The following is a 20785-nucleotide window of genomic DNA, read 5'->3' on the forward strand; positions in this document are numbered from 1 at the left end:
ACATAAATACACAAGCACACATGCACACACATACGTGTCCCACACATATATGCATGCACGCCCATACACACATCATGTACACACATGCACATACAGACCATGTACACACACATTACACATGCAGGCACATATACAGGATGCATGTACACATACAGACATGCACACACACGTGCCCAGTCACATACACGCATATACATGTTCACACATTTACACACCATGCACTCACATGTATGCATACACACAGCACACACACACGTGTGTCCTCTCTCTCCTGACCAGCTGTTCTTCCCAGGGCCATTTGGCCTGTAAGCTTCCTGTGGACAGACCTGTGGGGCTCGTTCCCCCTGCTGTGCGCCAGGGACAAGGCCCGGACATACCACACGGGCTTCATGAGTTTTGGGGGGCAGTCACACACACAGTTGCTTTCTCGATTCCCTCGGAACTAGCCAGAGCCCCCACCCCGCTTCCTGGGCTTCAAGGGCTACTTACCGGGGGGCCTGGGGGGCCTGGGTGGCCTGCCTCACCCTTCGGGCCAGTCGGACCCTGAGAAGAAAGAAAAGAGTCGACCCTTGGTCACAGAGGCATGAGGGGACTTTGAATCCACCTTCAGCTCTAGAACGGTCCCTGGAGACCTGGGTGGGGGAGGTGGCCCTCACAGCCACAGGAGAGAAGAGAATGGCAGAGACCCCCATACCCTCCTGGATCCCTGAGATGAGGACAGAGCAGGATGGAGCCCTTCCTAGGGCAGGGCGTGAGCAGCTCACATGCCTCAGTCTGCCGTGCTGGGGTCAGTTCAGAAAGACGGGAGGATTGTGAGCCGCAGAGCCTGAGCTAGGATGGATGTGTGGGTGGTTTGTTCCTGTGCCAGGGGACCCGCCGCCCTCCCCTACCTTCCAGGCATGTGGCCTGGCTGGGGCAGCGTGTCACTTACCGAGGAGCCCTTAGCACCTTTTGGACCAGGTGGACCCTGCAGAGAGACGACGGCAGAGCGTCAGCAAGCCGGGTCTCAGCTCCAGCCCCACCGTGCTCCATGTCCTGCCCAGCCTGGTCTCGCCCCTCGCCCCTCTCCCTCCCGCATCCCCCTCAGGAGTCTACGCCTGTATTTGCCTGGCGACAGTGGGAGGAGGGTCGGGGCCTGGCTGGTGCTCACCCCTCGTGGAGACACAGGGTGGTCCTACCTGCCCCCAGCTGGCCTACCACCCACCCTGGCTAGGAAACCACAGCTCAGACAGCCAGGGGAGGGGCAGCGGAAAAGAGTGTGTCCTGGCTCAGAAGGGGCTGATGAAATGCACCCCCCAGCCCTCTCTGAGAGCACACAGCAGGGGCCAGCACTCAGCGCAGCAGGGGCCCCGGGGACCGTGTGCACCTGCGACCCAGCGGCTGTGGGGATGTCCTGGGGATGCGGGGTCTCCCAGCAATGTGAGACCCAGGAGGCAGTGCCAGAGGAGGGGAGCTAACTCCTCTTGTCTGGGCCAGGCTGGCCGGGCTTCTGCCAGATGCCTACAGACAAGTGTCCTTGTTCCCTGAAATGGCCACCGTTTCCCGTCCCTGTCTTCCCCACCCGAAGCCAGCGCCAGGCAACGCCACCTCCTTTCTTCTGTCTCCTGGGACCCCAATGTTGAGTGAATGGGCAAAGCTACCCTGGAGACCCCAATTCTAGTTTCTCATGTGACTTTTCCACAATTCTCCAGCCCCATACTGAGGCCCCAAGGCTTACCCCCACCCTCCCTGCCCTCCCAGGAAGGACCACACCCCTCCCAGATACACACCGGCAGACCAGGGGGCCCAGGAGGCCCAATCGGGCCAGAAGGACCAGTGATACCCTGAAAAGGAGCAGAAAATGCAGGTTATCACCTTCAGACAAGGTGGAGCCATGGAGCTGCGACCATGCCACCCAGCCACACCCCTCGGCTCCCCCTGTCCCTTCCCCACGGTGCCCCTTCGGCCCCTCAGCAGCCTCCTGTGGCTGCTTTCCGATCCCAGGCTGTGCATGTCGGGGGAGCCATTGACCTGAGCATCCACCCTAAGGCTGCCAGCCCTTGGTACTGCTCCCCTGGCTGGGCTGCCAGGAACTCTCTCTCATCCCCCAGGCCACTGAGGACTTCGGGCTGAACACCTCTTTTCACGTTCAATCGGAAATACAGAAACCATTGCCCTGACATCGCAGTCCCGGCTTGGGCCCCTCTTGCTGTTTCCTGCTCATGGTGTTGGTCTCCCCACTAGAACTAAGCCCAGAGGGGTTGGGCAGGGAGTCCCATCCATGCTGACTGTCCTGTCCAGCCTGTAAATGTGCCTTCTGCATCCTTGGAGCACGGAACCTCTGCTCAGACCTCTTCTCCCCACTGGCTCCCTCGGGGGCTGAGCTGCTGGCACAGAAGAACTTCGGCTAGCTTTGCCACAGACACCTGAGCAGCTGGAGCCACTGCAGCCCCTCCCCGCACAGCCCCGGATTCCACTCAGAGCTCTCTCTGGGCGGAAGCTGGAGGCAAGGGTAGCGGAGGGCTGATGGCCATATTTCACTGGGGAAGGAGTGCTTCCCTCCCTTCACCTTATCCCTGCAGGAACTTGGGCTGTGGCTCATTGTAAGAACCCCACAACTCGCCAAGCCTGCACACTAACCCGACACCTTCATCAGCAATGCCGCCAAGACCACAGTTCGGGGTGAGGGCAGGGGAGCAAACAAGGTGGACACAGGGGTGTTTTCCTGTTGGCCGTGGGGACCCTGGATGCCTCTGTAATTTTCATGTTCACTGCGCCACCACATCCTGGGCGGCATTCCTCTGAGGACCCTGCTGTAACCTGGGGACACCGGCTGATGAAAACAGTCAATGGCATGGAGGACAGTGGCCAGCGATGTAGGGTTTGCAATGAGCTCCACCCTTCGGCAATGTCCTGCAACCTTCCTGGAGCCTGTGGTAAGGATGCCACCTTACTCCCAGCCTGCAGGGGCTCTGCCTGCTCCTGCCCTGTCCCCGGCATCCTATGAGGCATGGGCGCGGGCGGGCACAGCATACTGTGCGTGTGTGTGTCCGTCACACCTTGTTCGGGATGGATAGATTCCCACATGGGAATAAGGACCCGTGGCCCTCATGGGGGAAGGACAGAGACACCACAGGTCACCTCATCCTCTCTCCTGCCTCCATGGCACACGTCACCCTCCCCAGGCCATTTCCAAGTCGCTCAGAGTGTAGGACAGAGTGAAGCTCCCTGCATGGGGTTTCCTTGGCTATGGTTTGCAGAGGCTGCAAACTCCAATGAGCTACAGTGGCTTCCAGGGAAGTTTGGGGGCGGCTGGGGGCAGGGTGGAAGCAGGAGCCAGAACAGTCACTCTGCCCGCAGCACCGGCAAACACGGCTGGTTGTCACCAGTGACCTCCTGGGCAAGTGGTGGGTGACAGGCTCTTCCACAGGGCTGGGAACCAGGCAAAATGACCTGACTTCCCAGTCCCTCCAGCTCTGGGGGCCACCATGGTCATGAGGAGGAAGCCCCGCCTGCCAGTCAGGGCATGGGACCGGGAGACGGCTCTGCCCAGCTCCCTGTGCACCTGGGCGAGCCCAGCTCCTCAATGTTCCCATCTGCCAAGCTGGATGACTGGACTCAACTGACATGTGGACGTCCTTCCAGGTTCTGATGGGCCTCGGGTCCCCTGGGTGCTTGCCCCAGGGATCTAAAATGCTTCTCGACAGCCCACATGCAAGAAGTGCCATCTCACGCACCTGTTCTCCCTTAGGACCGGAGGAGCCCTGGGGGCCGGGGAGACCGCGGTCGCCCTTCTCACCCTGTTCACCCGGAGGACCGATGAGCCCGATCAGGCCTGGATGACCCTGTGGGAAAACGAAGACGGGAAGGGGCATTTGAGGGAGCCACGCCTCATGCTCGACCACGGTGGGCCAGGAAGCATGCAGCACAGCCATGGCACAGGAATCTTTACGTCATGGTCAGCCTCCCCTGGAAAGGGAACAAGCTCAACAGAGAGGCCAGGTGACGAAATGGCAGGTCCAAGGCAGCCCTTCGCTGGCCACAGTCATGTCTAAAAACAGACAGGGAGCCACAGACACAGAGACAGACCAAAGTGATAAAGGGGTTTTACTGAGCAGGAATGTTTATCTCTGTCTTTCTCTTCGTATACACTCGCCAATTTCCTTAAGGCAAATCCAAACGCCTGCTCCTATACGGAACTAAAACAAAGTTTGTCGACTGACACGGAAAGAAAGATGCAGAATTACAGATATTACAATCGTGGGTTGTTTTTTAAAAAAGAAGAATCCATGACATTCGCTGTCTACGTTTGTCTTCTAGGAACCCGTGGCAAGCCCCGCAAGGAAGCCCCAGCTCTCGTCTGCCTTGGGGCTGGGGGCGGTGGCGGCGGACGTCAGAGTGGAAATGAGAAGGCCCTATTGCCTTCTGCTTCATATACAACCATCTCACTCCTGAGTACCTTTTATGTTTGTAAATAAGTCAGTGCAAGTGGAAAACAACTCCCAGCAGTTAGGAAAAATAAAAGGGCTTTGCTCCCACTGCAGAAATGTCCCCACACCTCCTGCGGGAAGGATCTGAGGCTGCCCAGCCCAGGGAGAGCAGCAACCTGGGATCCTGCGCATCCATCAGCCAGGGCCTCTGTGCTTTGCCGGAAGGTTTTCCATCAATACCGCAGGGGCCTCTGGGATCTCCCGAACTGCTCAGTACCCCTCAAAGGCAGGGGCCAAGCCTCAAACACAGCGTGTCTATTTTCCTTTGTTTTGTCACCTCTCAGGGTCCCCACCACCAGCTTGCAGCAGGTGCTTGACAGATTCGGGTGACAGAGCAAGAGCTTGTTGAGTTTGAGACCCAGGGTTACAAATTTAAAGGTCCCGAGTCACAACTGCCTGGGCAGGGAGGTTCCTCTTACCTTTTCGCCTTTGGGACCAGAATCTCCTTTGAGGCCGGGAAGTCCTGGGGGACCCTGTGGGAGGAGGCAGAGGGATCAGAGTCCTCATCCCAGGGGTTTCGGGCGGCAAACTCACCACACCCCCTACCCTCACCATGGGGAATGTCACTCACCATGGGGCCGGGGGGACCATCCGGGCCTGGGGATCCTGGGAGACCTTGTTCACCCTGAAACACAGAGACACTCCGCATGAATTGCTGGGTCGCCCGTCCCTCCACCTGGCAACCCCTCCACCCCTCACAGCCTACTCACCACAGGGCCAGGGATCCCGCGAAGGCCATCGGGTCCGGGCTTCCCAGGGGCCCCCTGGGGGCCGATGGGGCCAGTCTTCCCAGGAGGGCCTTCCAAGCCGGCTTCTCCCTGCAGGGTGGCGGAGGGCAGAATGAGGTCTGGAACTTGAGGCTCCAGGCACCCTGGCCCAGGACCACTGCCTGGAAACCCTGGGCACCTCTGGGAGAGCCCCAGGTGACCCCATATCCAGGGTTGCCCTAGTTTTCCACATTCTCTGTGGAAGCTGCCCTGGCCAAGTCTCCATCCCAACATTTCCCCGGCCAGCAGGGATCCCCAGTCTCCGTAGACAGTGCCGACCACAGCCCGGGGGTCACAGCACCATTGTCTGAGCAGGGATGGAACCGCAAAACCTCCCGTCTCACTTAACAACAGGCGCCTCCAGGAGGGAGGCAGACAGTGCCAGGCCAGGCCCCCAACACCTTGCCAACAGAACAACCTCCTGTGTGCTCCAGGCCAGGTCCCAACCCAACTGCGTGGGTGATGGCGTCCCATCTTCTCCACCGGCCCCGAAGCAGACACGGTCACCATCGGACACGGTCCACTTTAGAGGTAGGCAGCTGAGGTGTGGCTGGCTCAAAGAGCAAGCATGAGGTCACAGGGCTCCCGGGGACAGAACTACTCAGCACTGGGCTCCCTGAATCCCATATCCACCACCCGCCTCCTCCCTCAGGCAGGCAGGACAGATGGCCCCAGTCTTGTGGCCAGCACTTGGCTGCCTCCTTGAGAGAGAACCAGGTCTCCTCCCCAGGTAGGCCATGAGCCAGGTGCCTCTGGGGCGGCCACTCTTGGCCTCCGTGGCCTTCTCTGCCCACACGCTTATTCACTCCCCGCCCACTGGGCTCCCTTAGGGGAGGTCCATGCAGTCATGGCCTGGCCCCAAAACACATTACCTTGGCCCCTTTCTCTCCCTGTCTGCCTTCGGGGCCTGCAGGGCCTGGGGGACCCTGAAACAAGTAAGAGAACAACAGGTGGTGAGTGTGTCCTGCAGTGGCGGGGGGACGAGCTCGGGTGCAGGCGCTCAGGGTGTGCCAGGCTGCAGGGCAGGGGTGCAGGGTCATGGAGGCTGCTTCCGGGCCACCCACAGGGACACGGGTCCTCAGCATGAGTCCTACGGACTCCAGTCCCAGGTAAAGGCCTCTCAGGCCACATGGGGAGGCGCGGTGCACGCCTCGAGTTCCGTGTGGCCTCCGTCCTGGGTGCACCAGGCAGCTGTTTACTACACCACCAGCAAGTGGCTGGGCTATTCAATCCGCAAAGGATGCCTTCTCATTTGCTTTGGCTCTTCAGTAAAACCTGAGCTAGGGGAAAAGGACTTTCGCAGCTTTGCGGGAGTCTCTCCCACAATGAATACCACTGACAGTGTCGGCAGCCGGCCTGTCCTAAAAGGAGCAGCTGCGTCCGCCCGGCAGGCCTGTGATTTTGTGATACGGTGGAGGCTAAGTGGAGAACACGCCATACCCAAGCCCTTCCACATCAGTGCGGCTCGGAGCACCCAGGGCCCAAGCAAAAGGTGACGGGAAGGGGTGAGGGTGCTTCAGGCAGGGAGCTGATGGCGAGGATGTGCTTGCAGAATTATTTACCCTTTTTCCTGGAGGCCCAGATGGACCTGGTTCACCAGTAGGGCCGGGGGATCCCTGGTATTGGGAGAAAGAACAGTGTCAGGAACTGGGGTCTGTTAGACTCAGTTAAGGCAAAACACACGGAGATTTCAGTCTACTCTCTCCTCAGCCGTCCTGCAGCTGCCTCTCTCTTCTTTTGGGGCTACCACAGAGGCTGTTAGGAGAGCGTGGCACCGGGCTGTGACAGCATAAGGAACCCTGACTCCCATCCCACGGGTTTTCTGCATTTTGGAAGAGAACTTTCCCACTCACAGTACTGACTCTTGATACACAATGACTGGTTCAGTCCTCGCCACAACCCGGGCAGGGACGAGGCACTGGCATCCCCTTTCATGGAAGCGGGGACAAGAATCGTCCCAGGACACAGGCCGGGAAGTGGTGGAATGAGGCCATCAGTTGGGGAAATCCAGCCCGGGGCTTGATCCCTAATGCCTTCTCTGAGTGGACACTTCTCTCAACTCGGTGACATGGTCTTTGCCCTCAGGTCCGCAGTCCCCTGCGCTTGGCCAGGCTGGGTGCAACGTGGAGCAAGGGCACCTGCAAAGCCTCAGGGGCCACCTCCAGGCCCAGTCCTGCCCAGGGCCCATGGGGGTCGATCCATCCCAGAGAGACCATCCGGGCTTGAAGCAATGTTTAAAACACTCAACGCCAAGCGTCAGATGCAATGTCCAGTGTGATCTTGGTCAAAGTAAGGCAGGAAGGGCCCGGTGAGGAGAGGCACCGGCCCTGCTAGGCAGAGCTGTGGGTAAGATCTGACGTTCCTGTGCAAGCCCGTGGCGGGTTGTGGAAGCCCTGGGGCTGCCTGCAAACCTGCTGCTGAGATGGCACATACATCTCAGAGGGAGTTCATGAGCCCTGTCACTGTCCAGAATCAATACCGTAAGGGAATCCATATCATAAGGGAAGCAATATTGTAAGGGAGTCAATATTAACGAGGTTGGAGTTTTTCCCAGACATGAGCCAAGCAAGTTGCAAAGTCCCAAGAATACACTGACACCTCCACCAGGAGGCCAGCCCAGACTGTGGACTCACCGTCTGCCCGGGTTCACCATCGTCTCCTTTGTCACCGGGGGGACCATCTTGACCCTGTGGGAACAAACGCGAGCTCCTTGCTGACCCCCAGATGGCACCCTGAGTTCATGCACCAGCTCCCAGTGCATCTCCAGTCCCTTCCCAAAACCCAAATCCATCCTGGTGCAGCACAGAGCATGCTCAGTGGGGTCAAAGGCGTCTTCTTGCTCTGATCACCAGAACATGAGTGCATTTTGGGACATTGCCTGCCCCAGTGAGAGTTCATCACAAAGAACAACCAGAAAGAGGGGACATGGGGCTGGCAGAGGCAGGCCAGCGTTGTGGGGATCTAGTGGCTTTGCCCTCTTGTGCACCTACCGCGGGGCCAGGCTCTCCAGGGGGACCGGGATCTCCAGGAAAACCCACTGGGCCCTGAAAAGAAGAAAGAGGCAGCCGAGGCCATCAGCAACCTGACTGAGACCACATGTGGCCAATCATGTTGCTGCCTCAAGACAGCCACCTGCCACCGTCCAGCTCCTAGGACATTCCAGCAATTCCAACACCCCAGCGCACTTTATGACACAGAAACCCTCCCATGTGCAGCATGTCCCGGAGCCAGCAAGCCCGGCCAGGGGGCAAGGCACAGGTCAGCTGTCTCTTGCTTTCCAGAGCCAAGCAAGGGGCAGGCGTTCCACTCATAGGTCCATTCCTGGGAGCTCCAGGCTGGAAGTAGAACCTGGACCTTCAGACTTCCGGATGGGCCTCTCCAAAGCCCCTCTGATGCAAAATCAGGGCCGGCCAAGGGCAGGGGCATCTTCCCAAAGCCCAGCTGTCACTCGTACATCTCAGCTGGCTGTCTGGCCCATAGAGAAGAACCACTCAGGGCTTCCTCCTCCAGTCCACACCCTCTGTCTCATCTCTGCTATTTTGGTTCAGTAGCTGGTATGAAAACCTCTAGTGTCTAGAAAAATTAGCCGAGACATGGAATGGTCTTGAAGCTGCTCTCGGAGCAGAGTGCACAGCCAATGAGCCAGAAGGATCCCAGTGCAGAGCCCCACTCCTACTGCAGGGTCCCTGAGGCGTGACCGGCATACTCACAGGGCTGCCTTTGGGACCATCGTCTCCGGGAGGGCCTTTGGGTCCAGGGGGTCCAGCAGCACCCGAAGGGCCCGACTCGCCCTTCTCTCCCCTTTCTCCTTTGGGTCCCTGGAGGAGAGACACCAGGGTCAAGTTCTCAGAGCCAACCACCTCGCCGCCCAGAGCAGGGCAGGTGCCGGTTTACGGTGGGTCTCCCCGGTTCTCACCCCATTCAGACCAGCCTTTTCAAGTATCTGCTGAGCCCTGCAGGGGGCCGGCTGCCAGGTTGCTCCCCCAGCCCTGGGCAGAGTCAGCTCCTGTGTGCACCCTGAGGGGGGCCTGAGGAGCCTTCACTTTCTGGGAGCCCTCAAAGGCTGAGATTCGGCTCTAGGTGGGAGGGACCGACTCCTGGACCAGACGTCAGTCAGTGAAGACCACAAGCGGTGTCCACGGACTCCATGGATCTCATGGGGAGGGAGCAGCTAGAACCAGGAGACCTGAGTCCACCCAGCTGGTCCTGGGCCTGAAAGCCACCTTTGGGCTCGCTTCACAGTGAACACTCATCCGGCCTGAGAAGGCCTGGATATTCCTAGTCTGGCCCTCATGGTCCAGGGGAACGAGGTGACAACAGACACCCTCACACTTATGGGAGCCCACGAAGGGGCCAGGAGCAAACACTACAGAGGACAGAGTCCCTGCAGGTGACTGGACACAGGTAGTTATTGCTAAGTCTGCGTGCACACGCTCACTCCCACATCCTACACCTTGTTCACGGTAATTCCATGAAACAATGGAGGGGTTACAACTCCCATTTCACAGATGGAAGAGCTAAGGCAGAGCCAGAGCCTCCAACCCAGCACCCCATCCACACATCTGCTCGGTCGTATCCCACCCCTCCTGCAGTGCCCGCTCACTTACCGGGGGGCCGCCTTCTCCTGGAAGGCCAGGCTCGCCTGCTTCGCCGGGCTCGCCCTAGGGAGATAGTGCATGTGGTTACGGCAGCGGTGAGTGCTATGGTTTCAAGCATTTGCCAAATCCTGCCTGCTGCCTGCCTGCCCCTGGGCACCCAGGACCCAGCAGTTCCTGGGGCAGTGGTTGCTATCCCCAGACACTTCCGGAATTGGAGGTGCATGAGGAATATGGCAGACACATGATGGATACAGGGCAGAGTGTCCAGGTTGCAAGCACACTGGCTGTGAAGGCTTTCCCGGAGCACTGCTCCAAGGGTTGTGGAGGGCAACTATGAGAAGCTGGTAAGTGGCTAGGACGGCACTCCAGGTGGGGGATGGCCAGGGCTGAGGCAGGAGGACAGGCACGCAGTCCTCAGGGACACAGACCACAGGGGCGCAGGGAAGGGGGCACCCACAGTAGCAGCAGGTGAACGGAAACACGTGCCCTACGGCAGAGACACCAAGGCAAACACCACCTCTCTGCACAGAAGCCACACACCATCACCCTGTGGTCTCAGCAGGGCATATTTCTCTTTAATTCTGTATCATAAAAAATGAGCAGTGGTGGAAGGCGTCTTCCAATTTAATGGCCTGACTGATGTCAGAAAGCAAGCTCTGGAAACCGTGCACAGGAGGCTCGAGTACATGGATGCACACTGTGTCTTCCCTCTTGTCCAGGGGGAACTGGGAGAGGTGCTTTTGCAGTCGGGCAAATGCAGGAACAAGGATGTGGAGTCACAGCTCAGCGCCGTCCTACCCAGCATGCAGGCACACACACATGCACCTGTGTGCACACATGAACTCACACACACAGGCATGCACACACACACGGGTCCATCATGCTCATGGAGTCTGTCTTCCAAAACCAATCAGATCAAATGGAGAGGACCCATTTGAGAAAATAATTCGGCTGAAATGGAAACTGCAAGCTTAGAAACACCAGTTCTTTAAGGAACAGATTGTCTCCACCAGAGCTGAGCCTTGGAGAAGGAGGCAGGGGCTTTGCTGGTGGGGCGTTGTCTGGAAATTCTGCAAAAGGCTGTCACGAATGGACAGTCAGAGTTCCCAGTTCCATTTCACAAGTATTTGCCTACATTTCAAAATGCCTTTCATAGGAATAACCCAGCCATGCCCATAGAGATGAGTACATCTCATCTCTGTGTACACACAGAGAGGTACACACACATGCATGTACCCCCACAAGCACGCATGTACACATACACACACACATACACACCTCAAACAACCACAAATCTGCCACCAGAGCAGGCACAAGCCTCACCTTCTCTCCCACTGCACCAGGGTTTCCTATTCCACCTGGGGGACCTTGTGGGCCATCAGCACCTGGAGCTCCAGAGGGTCCTCGGGGGCCAGGGGGACCTGGGGGGCCCTAGGAGAGGGGAGAGACCACTGAGCCCAGAGGAAACGCAAATGTTTCCCCAAAACTGAGCCGCCAGTACGGCAAGGCGTTGGAGTCTCAGGCACACTTACCATCTGGCCCACGTCTCCTGTCTCACCCTTCTCACCCGGAGGTCCTGGCAAACCCTGAGAACAGGAAACTTCCCAGTTAAGCACTGTTCTGTCACGTGTATGTCAGACACACACACGACTTTCATGACCTCCACCCACACAGCACCACTGAGCATCGGAAGTCCCGGGAAGGTGCTTCTCTGTGCATGGCTACCCATGAGGACGTCCTGGGGTTCCCAGTCTCAGAATCAGCCCGAGGAAACAAGGAGAGGAGATTGCAAAGATTTACGACAAAGGTGATTGTGGCAGGATCCCATAAAACAATAAAGCCTAAGGAGCCAGCAGCAGGGGACGCCTGGGTAAATTATGTCACCGCCAGATGCTGACTTACTGTGCAGTGACTAAAAATCATGTTTTCCAAATAAATAGAAAGTCATGGGTAATGACGTTCAACACACTCATAACCTAACATGGGAATGGAGGATGGGAAATGGGGAAAGCTGGGTACAAACTTTCTCTCTGACTTACGACATGATTCATTTTTCAGAGACCAACTACGATTACATATGTGCCTCTGTGTATGAGAATACACACATTTAAAAGGCATGGCAATGAAACGTGCCCAAATGGTTATCGCTGTCATCTCTAGGGGGTGCATTGAGAAGTCACTCTTGCTGTGTTTCTTACGAATCGTCAGTTTCCACAGTGAGCACAGACATAAATGAGACTGTTGAAGAGCGGTAAATGCAGGCAGGCCTGGAGTTCTGGGAAGCTACAACGCTTCCAGTTGGAATGAGGAGGCCCGGGAGGCCCCCTGCAGCCTGGCCTTAGTTTTCCATTCTTAAAAAGACAAGAGGGGAGAGCACAGGAAAGACACAGGGGACGTCAGACGCGGAGACCAGCGTGGTGAGAACCCCGCAGTTACCTGCAGCCCCACTGGCCCGGGGGGTCCAGGGAAACCTCTGGGACCTTCATCACCTTTCTGCCCAAAAAGGCCCTGCTGGCCCCGAGGCCCTGGCTCGCCGTCAGCTCCCTGCAGGGGAATAACCAGCCACAGGTGAGGATGCTGGCACCCCAGCAGCTCCAGGGGGCACGGGGCTTTCCAAAGGCCATTGACCGTGGATACTTACAGAGGGACCCGGCTGTCCGATGGGGCCTTGAGGACCTGTAGGCCCGGGAGGACCCTGTGGGGAACAAGACAGAGACATGGGTGGCTTCCTGGATTGTGGATAAGGCTGAGGGAGGGGTGGACCACATCCTGAGCCCGGGGACTGATGCATCCAACATCATCAGTTCGGTCTCCACCTGCGTCGTTCCTTGCACCATGGTGCAAGCCTGCCGCAGCCTCTGGGAGGTAGATGAGGATCTTGGTTCCACCCCGAGCCCATTTCTGGATGGCAAAGAGCTGCCCCCAACGTCTCTCGAGAGCACCATGCATCATCTCAGCTCCCACCATGCACCCACAACACGGGCACGTGAGGCCCCCTTCAACAGTGAGGGTCCCAGCACCATGTCCCCTGCTGTGCCATCCTCAAGAGACCTCCAGCATGGGACCACAGGAAGGAGGCAAGCAAGGAAGGCACAGTGCCCTTGGCCCCGGTAGCCCAACCCACGGCTGGAAGGACACAGCCCCTGCGGCAGGCCTCCCAGGAGCACGGATCCTGCTTGACTAGGAATCAGCAGACTGGGGGAAAGGCCTGGCTGTACAGGAGAGAAGGAGACATTTCACCCATCGGGTGGGAGCTGGTAGCAGAGTGATGGGGCTTTTGCAAGAACACACTAGGATTTCTGAACAGATGAAGAAACAAAAACGGGAAAAATGAACAGGCATTTGGTCAATGGTGCTGCCTGTGCCGCAGCAGTCTGGTTCCCTCACCTCAGAGGGCAATGCGTGTGTCTGCAGAACCCAAACCCTCAAGGACAGAAACGCTTGATGTGTTTAATTTCACAAAACCGGAGGATGCATCCTGTTCATTCTAACACAGAGAAACTCACTCCCAGATATGCATGCGTGTGCACACACAGATGTTGTTGGAACACACATGCATGGGAGGTTTTCACAGCATGTCCTGCCAGTCATCAGCAATGCTGGAAGAGAACGTGCATGGCACACGGCCTACAGCCTGTGACGAGGCCCCTGGGGACCTGGGGGCCGCCGCGCCCCCCGCGCCAACTCTTACCTGCTCTCCTTTGTCCCCTTTGCTTCCTTTCTGCCCTGGCTCCCCGATCTCTCCCTAGGGGAAGAAGGTGTGTGGGATTCTGTTAGACAGTTTGACAACCGTTTGGACCTTTTCTGTTCCCCATAATGAATTTTTCTTGGAGATTAAGAACAGTGTCTTTTCCACGTGGCCCTGTAATTTTCCTATGCATAAATGTTTCCATATATTAGCTTGATTTCCTTTTTAATACACGGGCTAAAAGGGATGAGGTCTTGATCTGATGCTAGACGGGCTTTTAGTAGACCTGAAAATGTGGGAAAAGTCATACTGAAAATATTTACTCTGTTTTTCAAATTGGGCCGCTGCCATGACAACATAATAACAGACAACTCAATTACTGTGTTGCCAAAGAAGTTATTAAAATCCTCTCTGTTGTTCCTGTTGGTGCAAGGCTGTCTCCTGCCCAGAGACCTAAGGCATCATCCATGCAGAGGTGACCAAGTCGGAAATGTTCCCAGAGAGGGGTCATAAATAGAAAGTTACAGCAGAGCAAAATTTCACTGTCTGCATTAAATGAAGGATAAAATACAAGCTCCTGCAGTCATCATTTGAGAATTATAAAGCACATTCTTAATGAACGGGAGCCTGGATAATTCAAGTGGAGACATTTAAAAATAGATATTGAGCAAAACCTCATTAAACCGGGCTCTGCAGCTTCAGAATTGGACATGATTCGGGGGGGACCGGGAAGATTTTTCTCTGCTCTGGCTACTCACAGCAAATGTCGTGGGCAACCTCAAAATGACACAGGAGGAGGTGGTTTCTAAGTCCCTCAAGCATGCCGGGGACTGCGGGTATTACCATTTATCTGTGGGCTGCTGGGACATTATCCCCTAACGCCAGGGCTGCGGGGTGGGTGCAGTATCACTCCACCAGCTGAGCCGCTCTACCCACTGGCATCCTATCCTTTAAATTCGCCACCCTCCCTCGCACCCGCCTGCCCAGCCAGGCCCAGCCATGGGTCACTCTGGATTCGCCTTACCTTATCTCCGTCTTCTCCAGGGGGACCCACAGGGCCAGCTGGACCCGGGAGCCCCACAGGACCCTGGAGACCGTCTCGGCCAGCTGGGCCTTGGGGGCCTTTCTCACCCTAGAGAATACAGAAATCTCAGGTCAAATGTGGTTCCAACCTGGGAACATCCCCCCACCAGCTCATTACCCAAGAGAGGGACCCGTCGGCAGGGAGTGGGAGTTGGTGAGGGTTGACTGTCCCCACAGTCCTAATGGATTTCAGCCAGGGCCACTGAGGGCCGACTCTGAGCCCGCCCCCGGACCGTGAACTTCTGGTGCATCGCTTCAATTAATCCATACTCATCCCATGAAAGGCTGCTCTTTCACAGATGGGGAAACTGAGGCACAGTTAGTGAGCAGTAGAGACAGGATCCAAACCCAGCCAGCCAGAATTCAGGCTCAAACAAAATGAGCCTGTATGTGAATCGTCTAAGCTAGTGACTGGGAGCCAAGCCCAGTGACCGGGATAGCCTGAGCTCCAGCCTTCACCAACTTTCTGATTCTTTATACTCTCTGCACTCTCCCTGCACACACGCAAAAGGATGTGCATGCACACACATGAAGACATACAAGCATACACCAACATGTACATATATGCACACATGCAAATATGCCTGTGTATATACATATATATGTATGCACACACAAACATGTGCACAAAACAAGCATACTCACATGCACGTGCACACACACGAATATGCACCGACATGTACACACAAGGACATGCATGCACACACAAGGACATACACACAAACAAGCACACCAACAGCTATGGGCATGCATATATGAGTATGCACGCACACGTACACACACAGGACATGCTTGCATGCATACGCACACCCTATTTTTCCTGTCCCTGTAACTTCATTTTCCTCCTAACTGCCTGCTTGGTAATCTCAAATGATCCTTCTTAAGTTCTTGCTTTGCTCGGTTTTACCAGCCATCACATCACTCGGTGAGCAGCCTATATTTTCTCACTCCAGACAGGAATCCCTGTCTTTCGACAGATACACAGGAGGAGAGTGTGCACATCGGGAAGGGAAACATGGAAGAGGGAATGTACATGCAATGTTCTGGTCTAAATGTAGCTGGGATTTAGTCATCCATCACTATTTCGTCTTACCATTTCCTCCCTCCACAATGCACATCCTGCTCCTCAAACTTAGCTCCTATTCATAGAAATTTCTACCCTACTTAAGCCAGAGAATGCAAAGACCACGTGTGGGGCTTTTGTGGAAGTTTCCCGTCCTACATTCCCAGTCAGGTCGGGAGTTCTCGGAGATGTCCGACCTTTGCTTGGCCTTTCCTTCCCTCTGGAGCTATTCTGGGAGGATAACGAGCTTCTCCCTGGATAGAGCAACTCTTGCAAGGTTTCTGCTTAAATATTTACTCTCTTGAAACCGTGAACCGAGCCATTTCCAACTGACTTTGTGCGCACTCTACGCACTGACTGCCCAGTTGGCTTCAGTGTTCTGGCACAGAATCCAGCTGGATCCATGTCCTGGGTGCCTCACTGGAAATGATTAGAAATCACCAAAATTGCCAATAACATATTAAACAGATTCTCAATGGCCCAGATGTTTCCAATGTGGTTTCCAGGGAAGTTCCTGCCCAGGGAACGTAGGCTGTTCCTGCCACCCACGAGCCACTGAGAGTGAAATGTACAAGAAAATCACAGCTTTCTGGCTGGGCGCAGTGGCTCACGCCTGTAATCCCAGCACCTTGGGAGGCTGAGGCGGGTAGATCACCTGAGGTCAGGAGTTCGAGACCAGCCTGGCCAAGATGGCGGTACCCTGTCTCTACTAAAAATACAAAAATTAGCCGGGTGTGGTAGCGCACATCTGTAATCCCAGCTACTGGAAAGGCTGAGAAGCAGGAGAATCGCTTGAACCCAGGAGGCGGAGGTTGCAGTGAGCCGAGATCGTGCCACTGCACTCCAGCCTGGGCAACAGAGCGAGACTCCATCTCAAAAAAAAAAAAGAGAAAGAAAACAGCTTTCTAACAATCAGCACTCAGACCTGACTCAATTTGACATGGTCTGCACTGATATCTGCTGATTGCCCCAGTGAACTCAAGCTCACTCCGACCGTCTGTACTGGGAAGGAAAAGCTGAGATTAAATTGGTCTCCATAGCTGATTGAATGCAGGGGTAGGGGACATCGCAAAATTGTGTGGCAGAAGTCAAACACGGGTCAGGGTGGACCACTTCTGGACGGTAAGTGGTATTTTGTGGGTTATTTACAAAAGCAGGTTGGCAGGAAGCATCTAGGCAAGGGCGCTCACTCATCTCCTTCATGGGGACCAAGATCTGGGCGGCCTCAAGACATGCTCCTCTCCACTCCTGAGGCTCCACAAAGCCTGCAAAATTTGGGGCTCACCAGCAGGTGGGCTTTCCTGGACACAGAGGAAGGTGACTGGTCTTCCCGTGATCCACCCATCCCCTGCCCCTTCTTTGCTGGACATCTGGTCTGTACACCTGCCCCCCAACCAAGAAACGGGACTCCCCAGTTCCAAATAAGCTTTCCTATGAAGAGCCCAGCCATAGGTCTAGGCCAGTAGCGGGGAGCAGTTCACACAGTGGGCAGCTGTGGTCCGACCACACAGGTGGCACTGAGGCTGGATGGAGACCAAGTCCACAGGACACTGACTGTGTTTGGCCCTTTCCTCTGTCCACACGGGTGGGGAACACCAGCGTGCAGGCGTGGACAGGCTGAGCCCTGCCCGGCATCATCCTCACAGGGCCCCTCTGGCTCAGCTAATGGCAGGAAGAATGTGGTTGGCACCGGGGCTCCTCCTGTGCTCCTTGGGCAGGTCACCAGGTCACCGTGGGACACTCCCTCTGTCCTAGAGGGCCACAGACCCCACCCCATCCCCAATCCCAAGGAAACACCCCTGGGGTCATCACAGGAGGAGGGACAAGGCTGGACACGGAACGATCCCAGCACCTCTGAGGGAAGGGCTCCCCCAATCCAAGGCAGTACTTACAGGAGCCCCTTTCTCTCCTGCTGGCCCTGGAGGTCCCTGGGGCCCAGGTCTCCCTGGAATTCCAATGGGCCCAGCGGCTCCGGCTGGACCTCTCTCCCCTGGAGATCCCTGAGGCGAAGCAAGAAAACAGTCTGTTTCAAAGGCTCTCAAACTGCGTGGACGTGACTTTGTAAAGTACCAGCTGATCGCTCCACTTACCTGCTCACTCTAGAGCCCACAGTGGCTCCCTATGGCCCTTTGCAAGCACAAACTACCTGGTCTAGCTTTTGGGGCTCTGTGTCCTCCTGTAACTCCAAGCTCCCAGGTGCTCCTCCCCTTGGTGTCTGACAGTGTGCCCTGTGGTGAGCTTGCCTTCAAAGGGCTCCCTCTTCTAGGAGCCTGGCACCCCCTCCCCTCGAGGGCCCGCATGTACATGGGGTACCCTCTCTCCTCCAGGGCCCACATGTCCGTGGGGTACCCCCTCCCCTCTAAGGCCCGCAGAATACCCCCTCTCCTCCAGGACTCCCATGCCCATGGGGCACCCACTCCCCTCCAGGGCCCGCATGCCACAGGGCACCCACTCCCCTCCAGGGCCCACATGCCCCCAGGGCACCCACTCCCCTCCAGGGCCCCCATGCCATGGGGTACCCATGCTCCTCCAGGGCCCACATGCCCACGGGGCACCCACTCCCCTCCAGGGCCCACATGCCCCCAGGGCACCCACTCCCCTCCAGGGCCCCCATGCCATGGGGTACCCACGCTCTTCCAGGGCCCACATGCCCACGGGGCACCCACTCCCCTCCAGGGCCCCCATGCCCACAGGGCACCCACTCCCCTCCAGGGCCCACATGCCCCCAGAGCACCCACTCCCCTCCAGGGCCCGCATGCCCACAGGGCACCCATGACCCTTTCTGCTGTTCTCCTCCACGGTGTGCATTTTCCAGGGAATGCCTTGCCTGGGGGCTGGCATATGGATGGGTGGGTACCTGGCCTAATTGAGAGGGCCGTCCTGCCCAGTGTGCCCCCGCCGTGGGCAGCCTGGCTTTAGCGTGCATCTTCAGAGTCCCTGGAGACCCGTGTCTGCTTCTTCCCCTGCTGGCCCAGCCCAGACCCACGCTAGGTGTATAGGCTTTCTCCTTGCTCCAACACAGGGTGGCTCCTCCTGCCCTACAGGCTGCCCAGCGCTCTCCTTTCCTTGGTGTGCCCCTGGGACCCTTCATCATCCTGGCTGTGGACTTGGGATGCGCTGTCTACATCTCCCCAAAGGCCATCTTCCCCCCTCCACGTCCTCCCCAGGATCCTCAGGGGTCTGGGGCAGCTGCATGCTCTGGGCTCTCAGGGACTGCCCCTTCTGACCTGGAGAGTAGGATTCAAGAAAGAGGATGGGACAAAGGCTTTGACTCACCGCAGGGCCTGGTGGGCCAGGAGGCCCTTCATTGCCTTTCAGTCCAAGAGCTCCCTGCAAAGCCATGAAAAGGTTGGTCAAGGGCACGCGGGGAGAGGCCTCCAGGGCTGCATACTGTCCCATTTCATTCCCCGCCTGGCCTCTCACTCACCACTGGACCAGGAAGCCCTCGGTCCCCAGGGAAACCACGTAATCCTGGAGGGCCATCTTTCCCAGGGAGGCCTGCGGGGCCTGGGTCACCCTGAAAACAGAGTCAGAAATGAGTTTTCCTGGAGCCAGCGACGCAGACCTCTCACCCACCCCGGAGCGAGGCCAAGGGCTGGGGCCTTCTCTCCTGGAGCCAGCAACGCAGACCTCTCACCAGCCCCAGAGCGAGGCCAAGGGTTGGGGCCTTCTCATCAGACACCCCTGGACTTGGGCTGGATTGGGCTTCTCCTGGCCACTTTCCAGAGTCGTGACTGGACTCAGCAGTCCACACGTGGGAGCATAGCCTGAGCCTCTGCCTGGAAGCCATGCTCATAGGGCAGGCTCTGCGTGCAAATCTGACTCTACCCCTGCTCCATGGAGTTTCAGGGTCCTTTCTCCCAAGGCCCTTAAGGGCTACGATGGGCCCCGTGGCAGCTGAGGTCACATCTACCTTTTCCATAGATTTGGGGCTCCTTGTAAGACTGTGCTCCAAGAAATTCATGGTCAAAACAGCGTTAAAAGCATTGTCCTAAATGGACGTATCGCTTAAGGGACTTCTTCAAGCCTGAAACCACATTTTCTGAAACAAAAGTCACCACTTAGCCTCGACTCTCCCTGAGGTACAGTAAAGATTTGATATCTTCCAAAATATTCTCTGGGGTCCAATGTGGAACACAGTGCAGTTTCAAACGAGCAGGTCAAATGCCCGTGGCCGCCTTTCCAAGCCTGGAGAGCTCTCTTTGTGTCTAGAATACACACACGTGTGCGTGTACCCATGTGTTTTGATTCCTATATCTACATGCACACACGGGTGTGTGGTTTTTTCAGTATTTCTTCATTTGCTTCACTTTATTATTTTTCAGGTTTACTCTTCTGTGGTCCTACAGGCTGAAGAGCTTGCCCTTGCAGCATCCCTGAAAGGGAACGGCTATTTTTGTGCTCATACAGCAAGTTAAGGCCACTCACTCTGGGGTGCCCAGGGGAGGAGATATGAAAAGGGGGTAGGTGGAGCTGGCATCAAGAGGTGGGACAAAAACATGTTTGTTTTTCACTTTTATAATTTCTCAGGCTCTTGGGGTGAGGGCTGTTTTTTTTTCCTTTTTTCTTTTTTCTTTGTAACCAAAAAAACAAAAAAATAGAGTTTCATTGCTGTTAACCAGGCTGGAGTGCAGTGGCACGATCTTGGCTCACTGCAACCTCCACTTCCCGGGTTCAAGCGATTCTCCTGCCTCAGCCTCCCAAGTAGGCGGGATTACAGGTGCACGCCACCACACCCAGCTAATTTCTGTATTTTTAGTAGAGATGTTGGCCAGGCTGGTCTCAACTTCCTGACCTCAGGTGACCCACCTGCCTCAGTCTGCAAAAGTGCTGGGATTACAGGCGTGAGCCACCGCACCCGGCTGGGGTGAGGGGTTTTTAAAAGGGCCACTTTCTGCTAAATGTGTGACGGACGCACGAAGTCCCAGAGCTTTTCAACCATTTCTGGGAGCAGGGCTGGCAGCTGGGGAGAGAGCAGACGGCGGAGGATGGTGGTGACCCCTGCACTTCCCCAAGCCCATCCCTGAGCAGGTCAGCACGACTCCTGGAGTGAATCAAGCAAAAGTGAGCAAATCGTGCCATCTGGGGAGTGAGCTGGTATGAGGAGCGTCTGTTTC

General features: G+C 56.5%; 1 protein-coding gene across 2 annotated transcripts in view; it reads right to left on the minus strand.

Annotated features, from left to right (window-relative positions):
* The window catches only part of COL5A1 (collagen type V alpha 1 chain), a 209079-nt gene that overhangs the window by 23537 nt on the left and 164757 nt on the right, over positions 1-20785 (minus strand). For both annotated transcript variants that reach the window (XM_010372767.2, XM_010372766.2), the window contains exons 40-61: positions 19096-19185; positions 18945-18998; positions 17561-17668; positions 14547-14654; positions 13526-13579; positions 12476-12529; positions 12271-12378; positions 11367-11420; positions 11158-11265; positions 9844-9897; positions 8947-9054; positions 8227-8280; positions 7870-7923; positions 6799-6852; positions 6109-6162; positions 5180-5287; positions 5041-5094; positions 4889-4942; positions 3717-3824; positions 1770-1823; positions 932-967; positions 490-543 (exon numbers count right to left, since the gene is read on the minus strand). In XM_010372767.2, the coding sequence (XP_010371069.1) occupies positions 490-543; positions 932-967; positions 1770-1823; positions 3717-3824; positions 4889-4942; positions 5041-5094; positions 5180-5287; positions 6109-6162; positions 6799-6852; positions 7870-7923; positions 8227-8280; positions 8947-9054; positions 9844-9897; positions 11158-11265; positions 11367-11420; positions 12271-12378; positions 12476-12529; positions 13526-13579; positions 14547-14654; positions 17561-17668; positions 18945-18998; positions 19096-19185 (1584 nt within the window). The remainder of the gene's footprint in view (positions 1-489; positions 544-931; positions 968-1769; positions 1824-3716; positions 3825-4888; positions 4943-5040; positions 5095-5179; positions 5288-6108; positions 6163-6798; positions 6853-7869; positions 7924-8226; positions 8281-8946; positions 9055-9843; positions 9898-11157; positions 11266-11366; positions 11421-12270; positions 12379-12475; positions 12530-13525; positions 13580-14546; positions 14655-17560; positions 17669-18944; positions 18999-19095; positions 19186-20785) is intronic.

This window comes from Rhinopithecus roxellana, chromosome 16, assembly GCF_007565055.1.
Source record: "Rhinopithecus roxellana isolate Shanxi Qingling chromosome 16, ASM756505v1, whole genome shotgun sequence".
NCBI lineage: Eukaryota > Metazoa > Chordata > Mammalia > Primates > Cercopithecidae > Rhinopithecus > Rhinopithecus roxellana.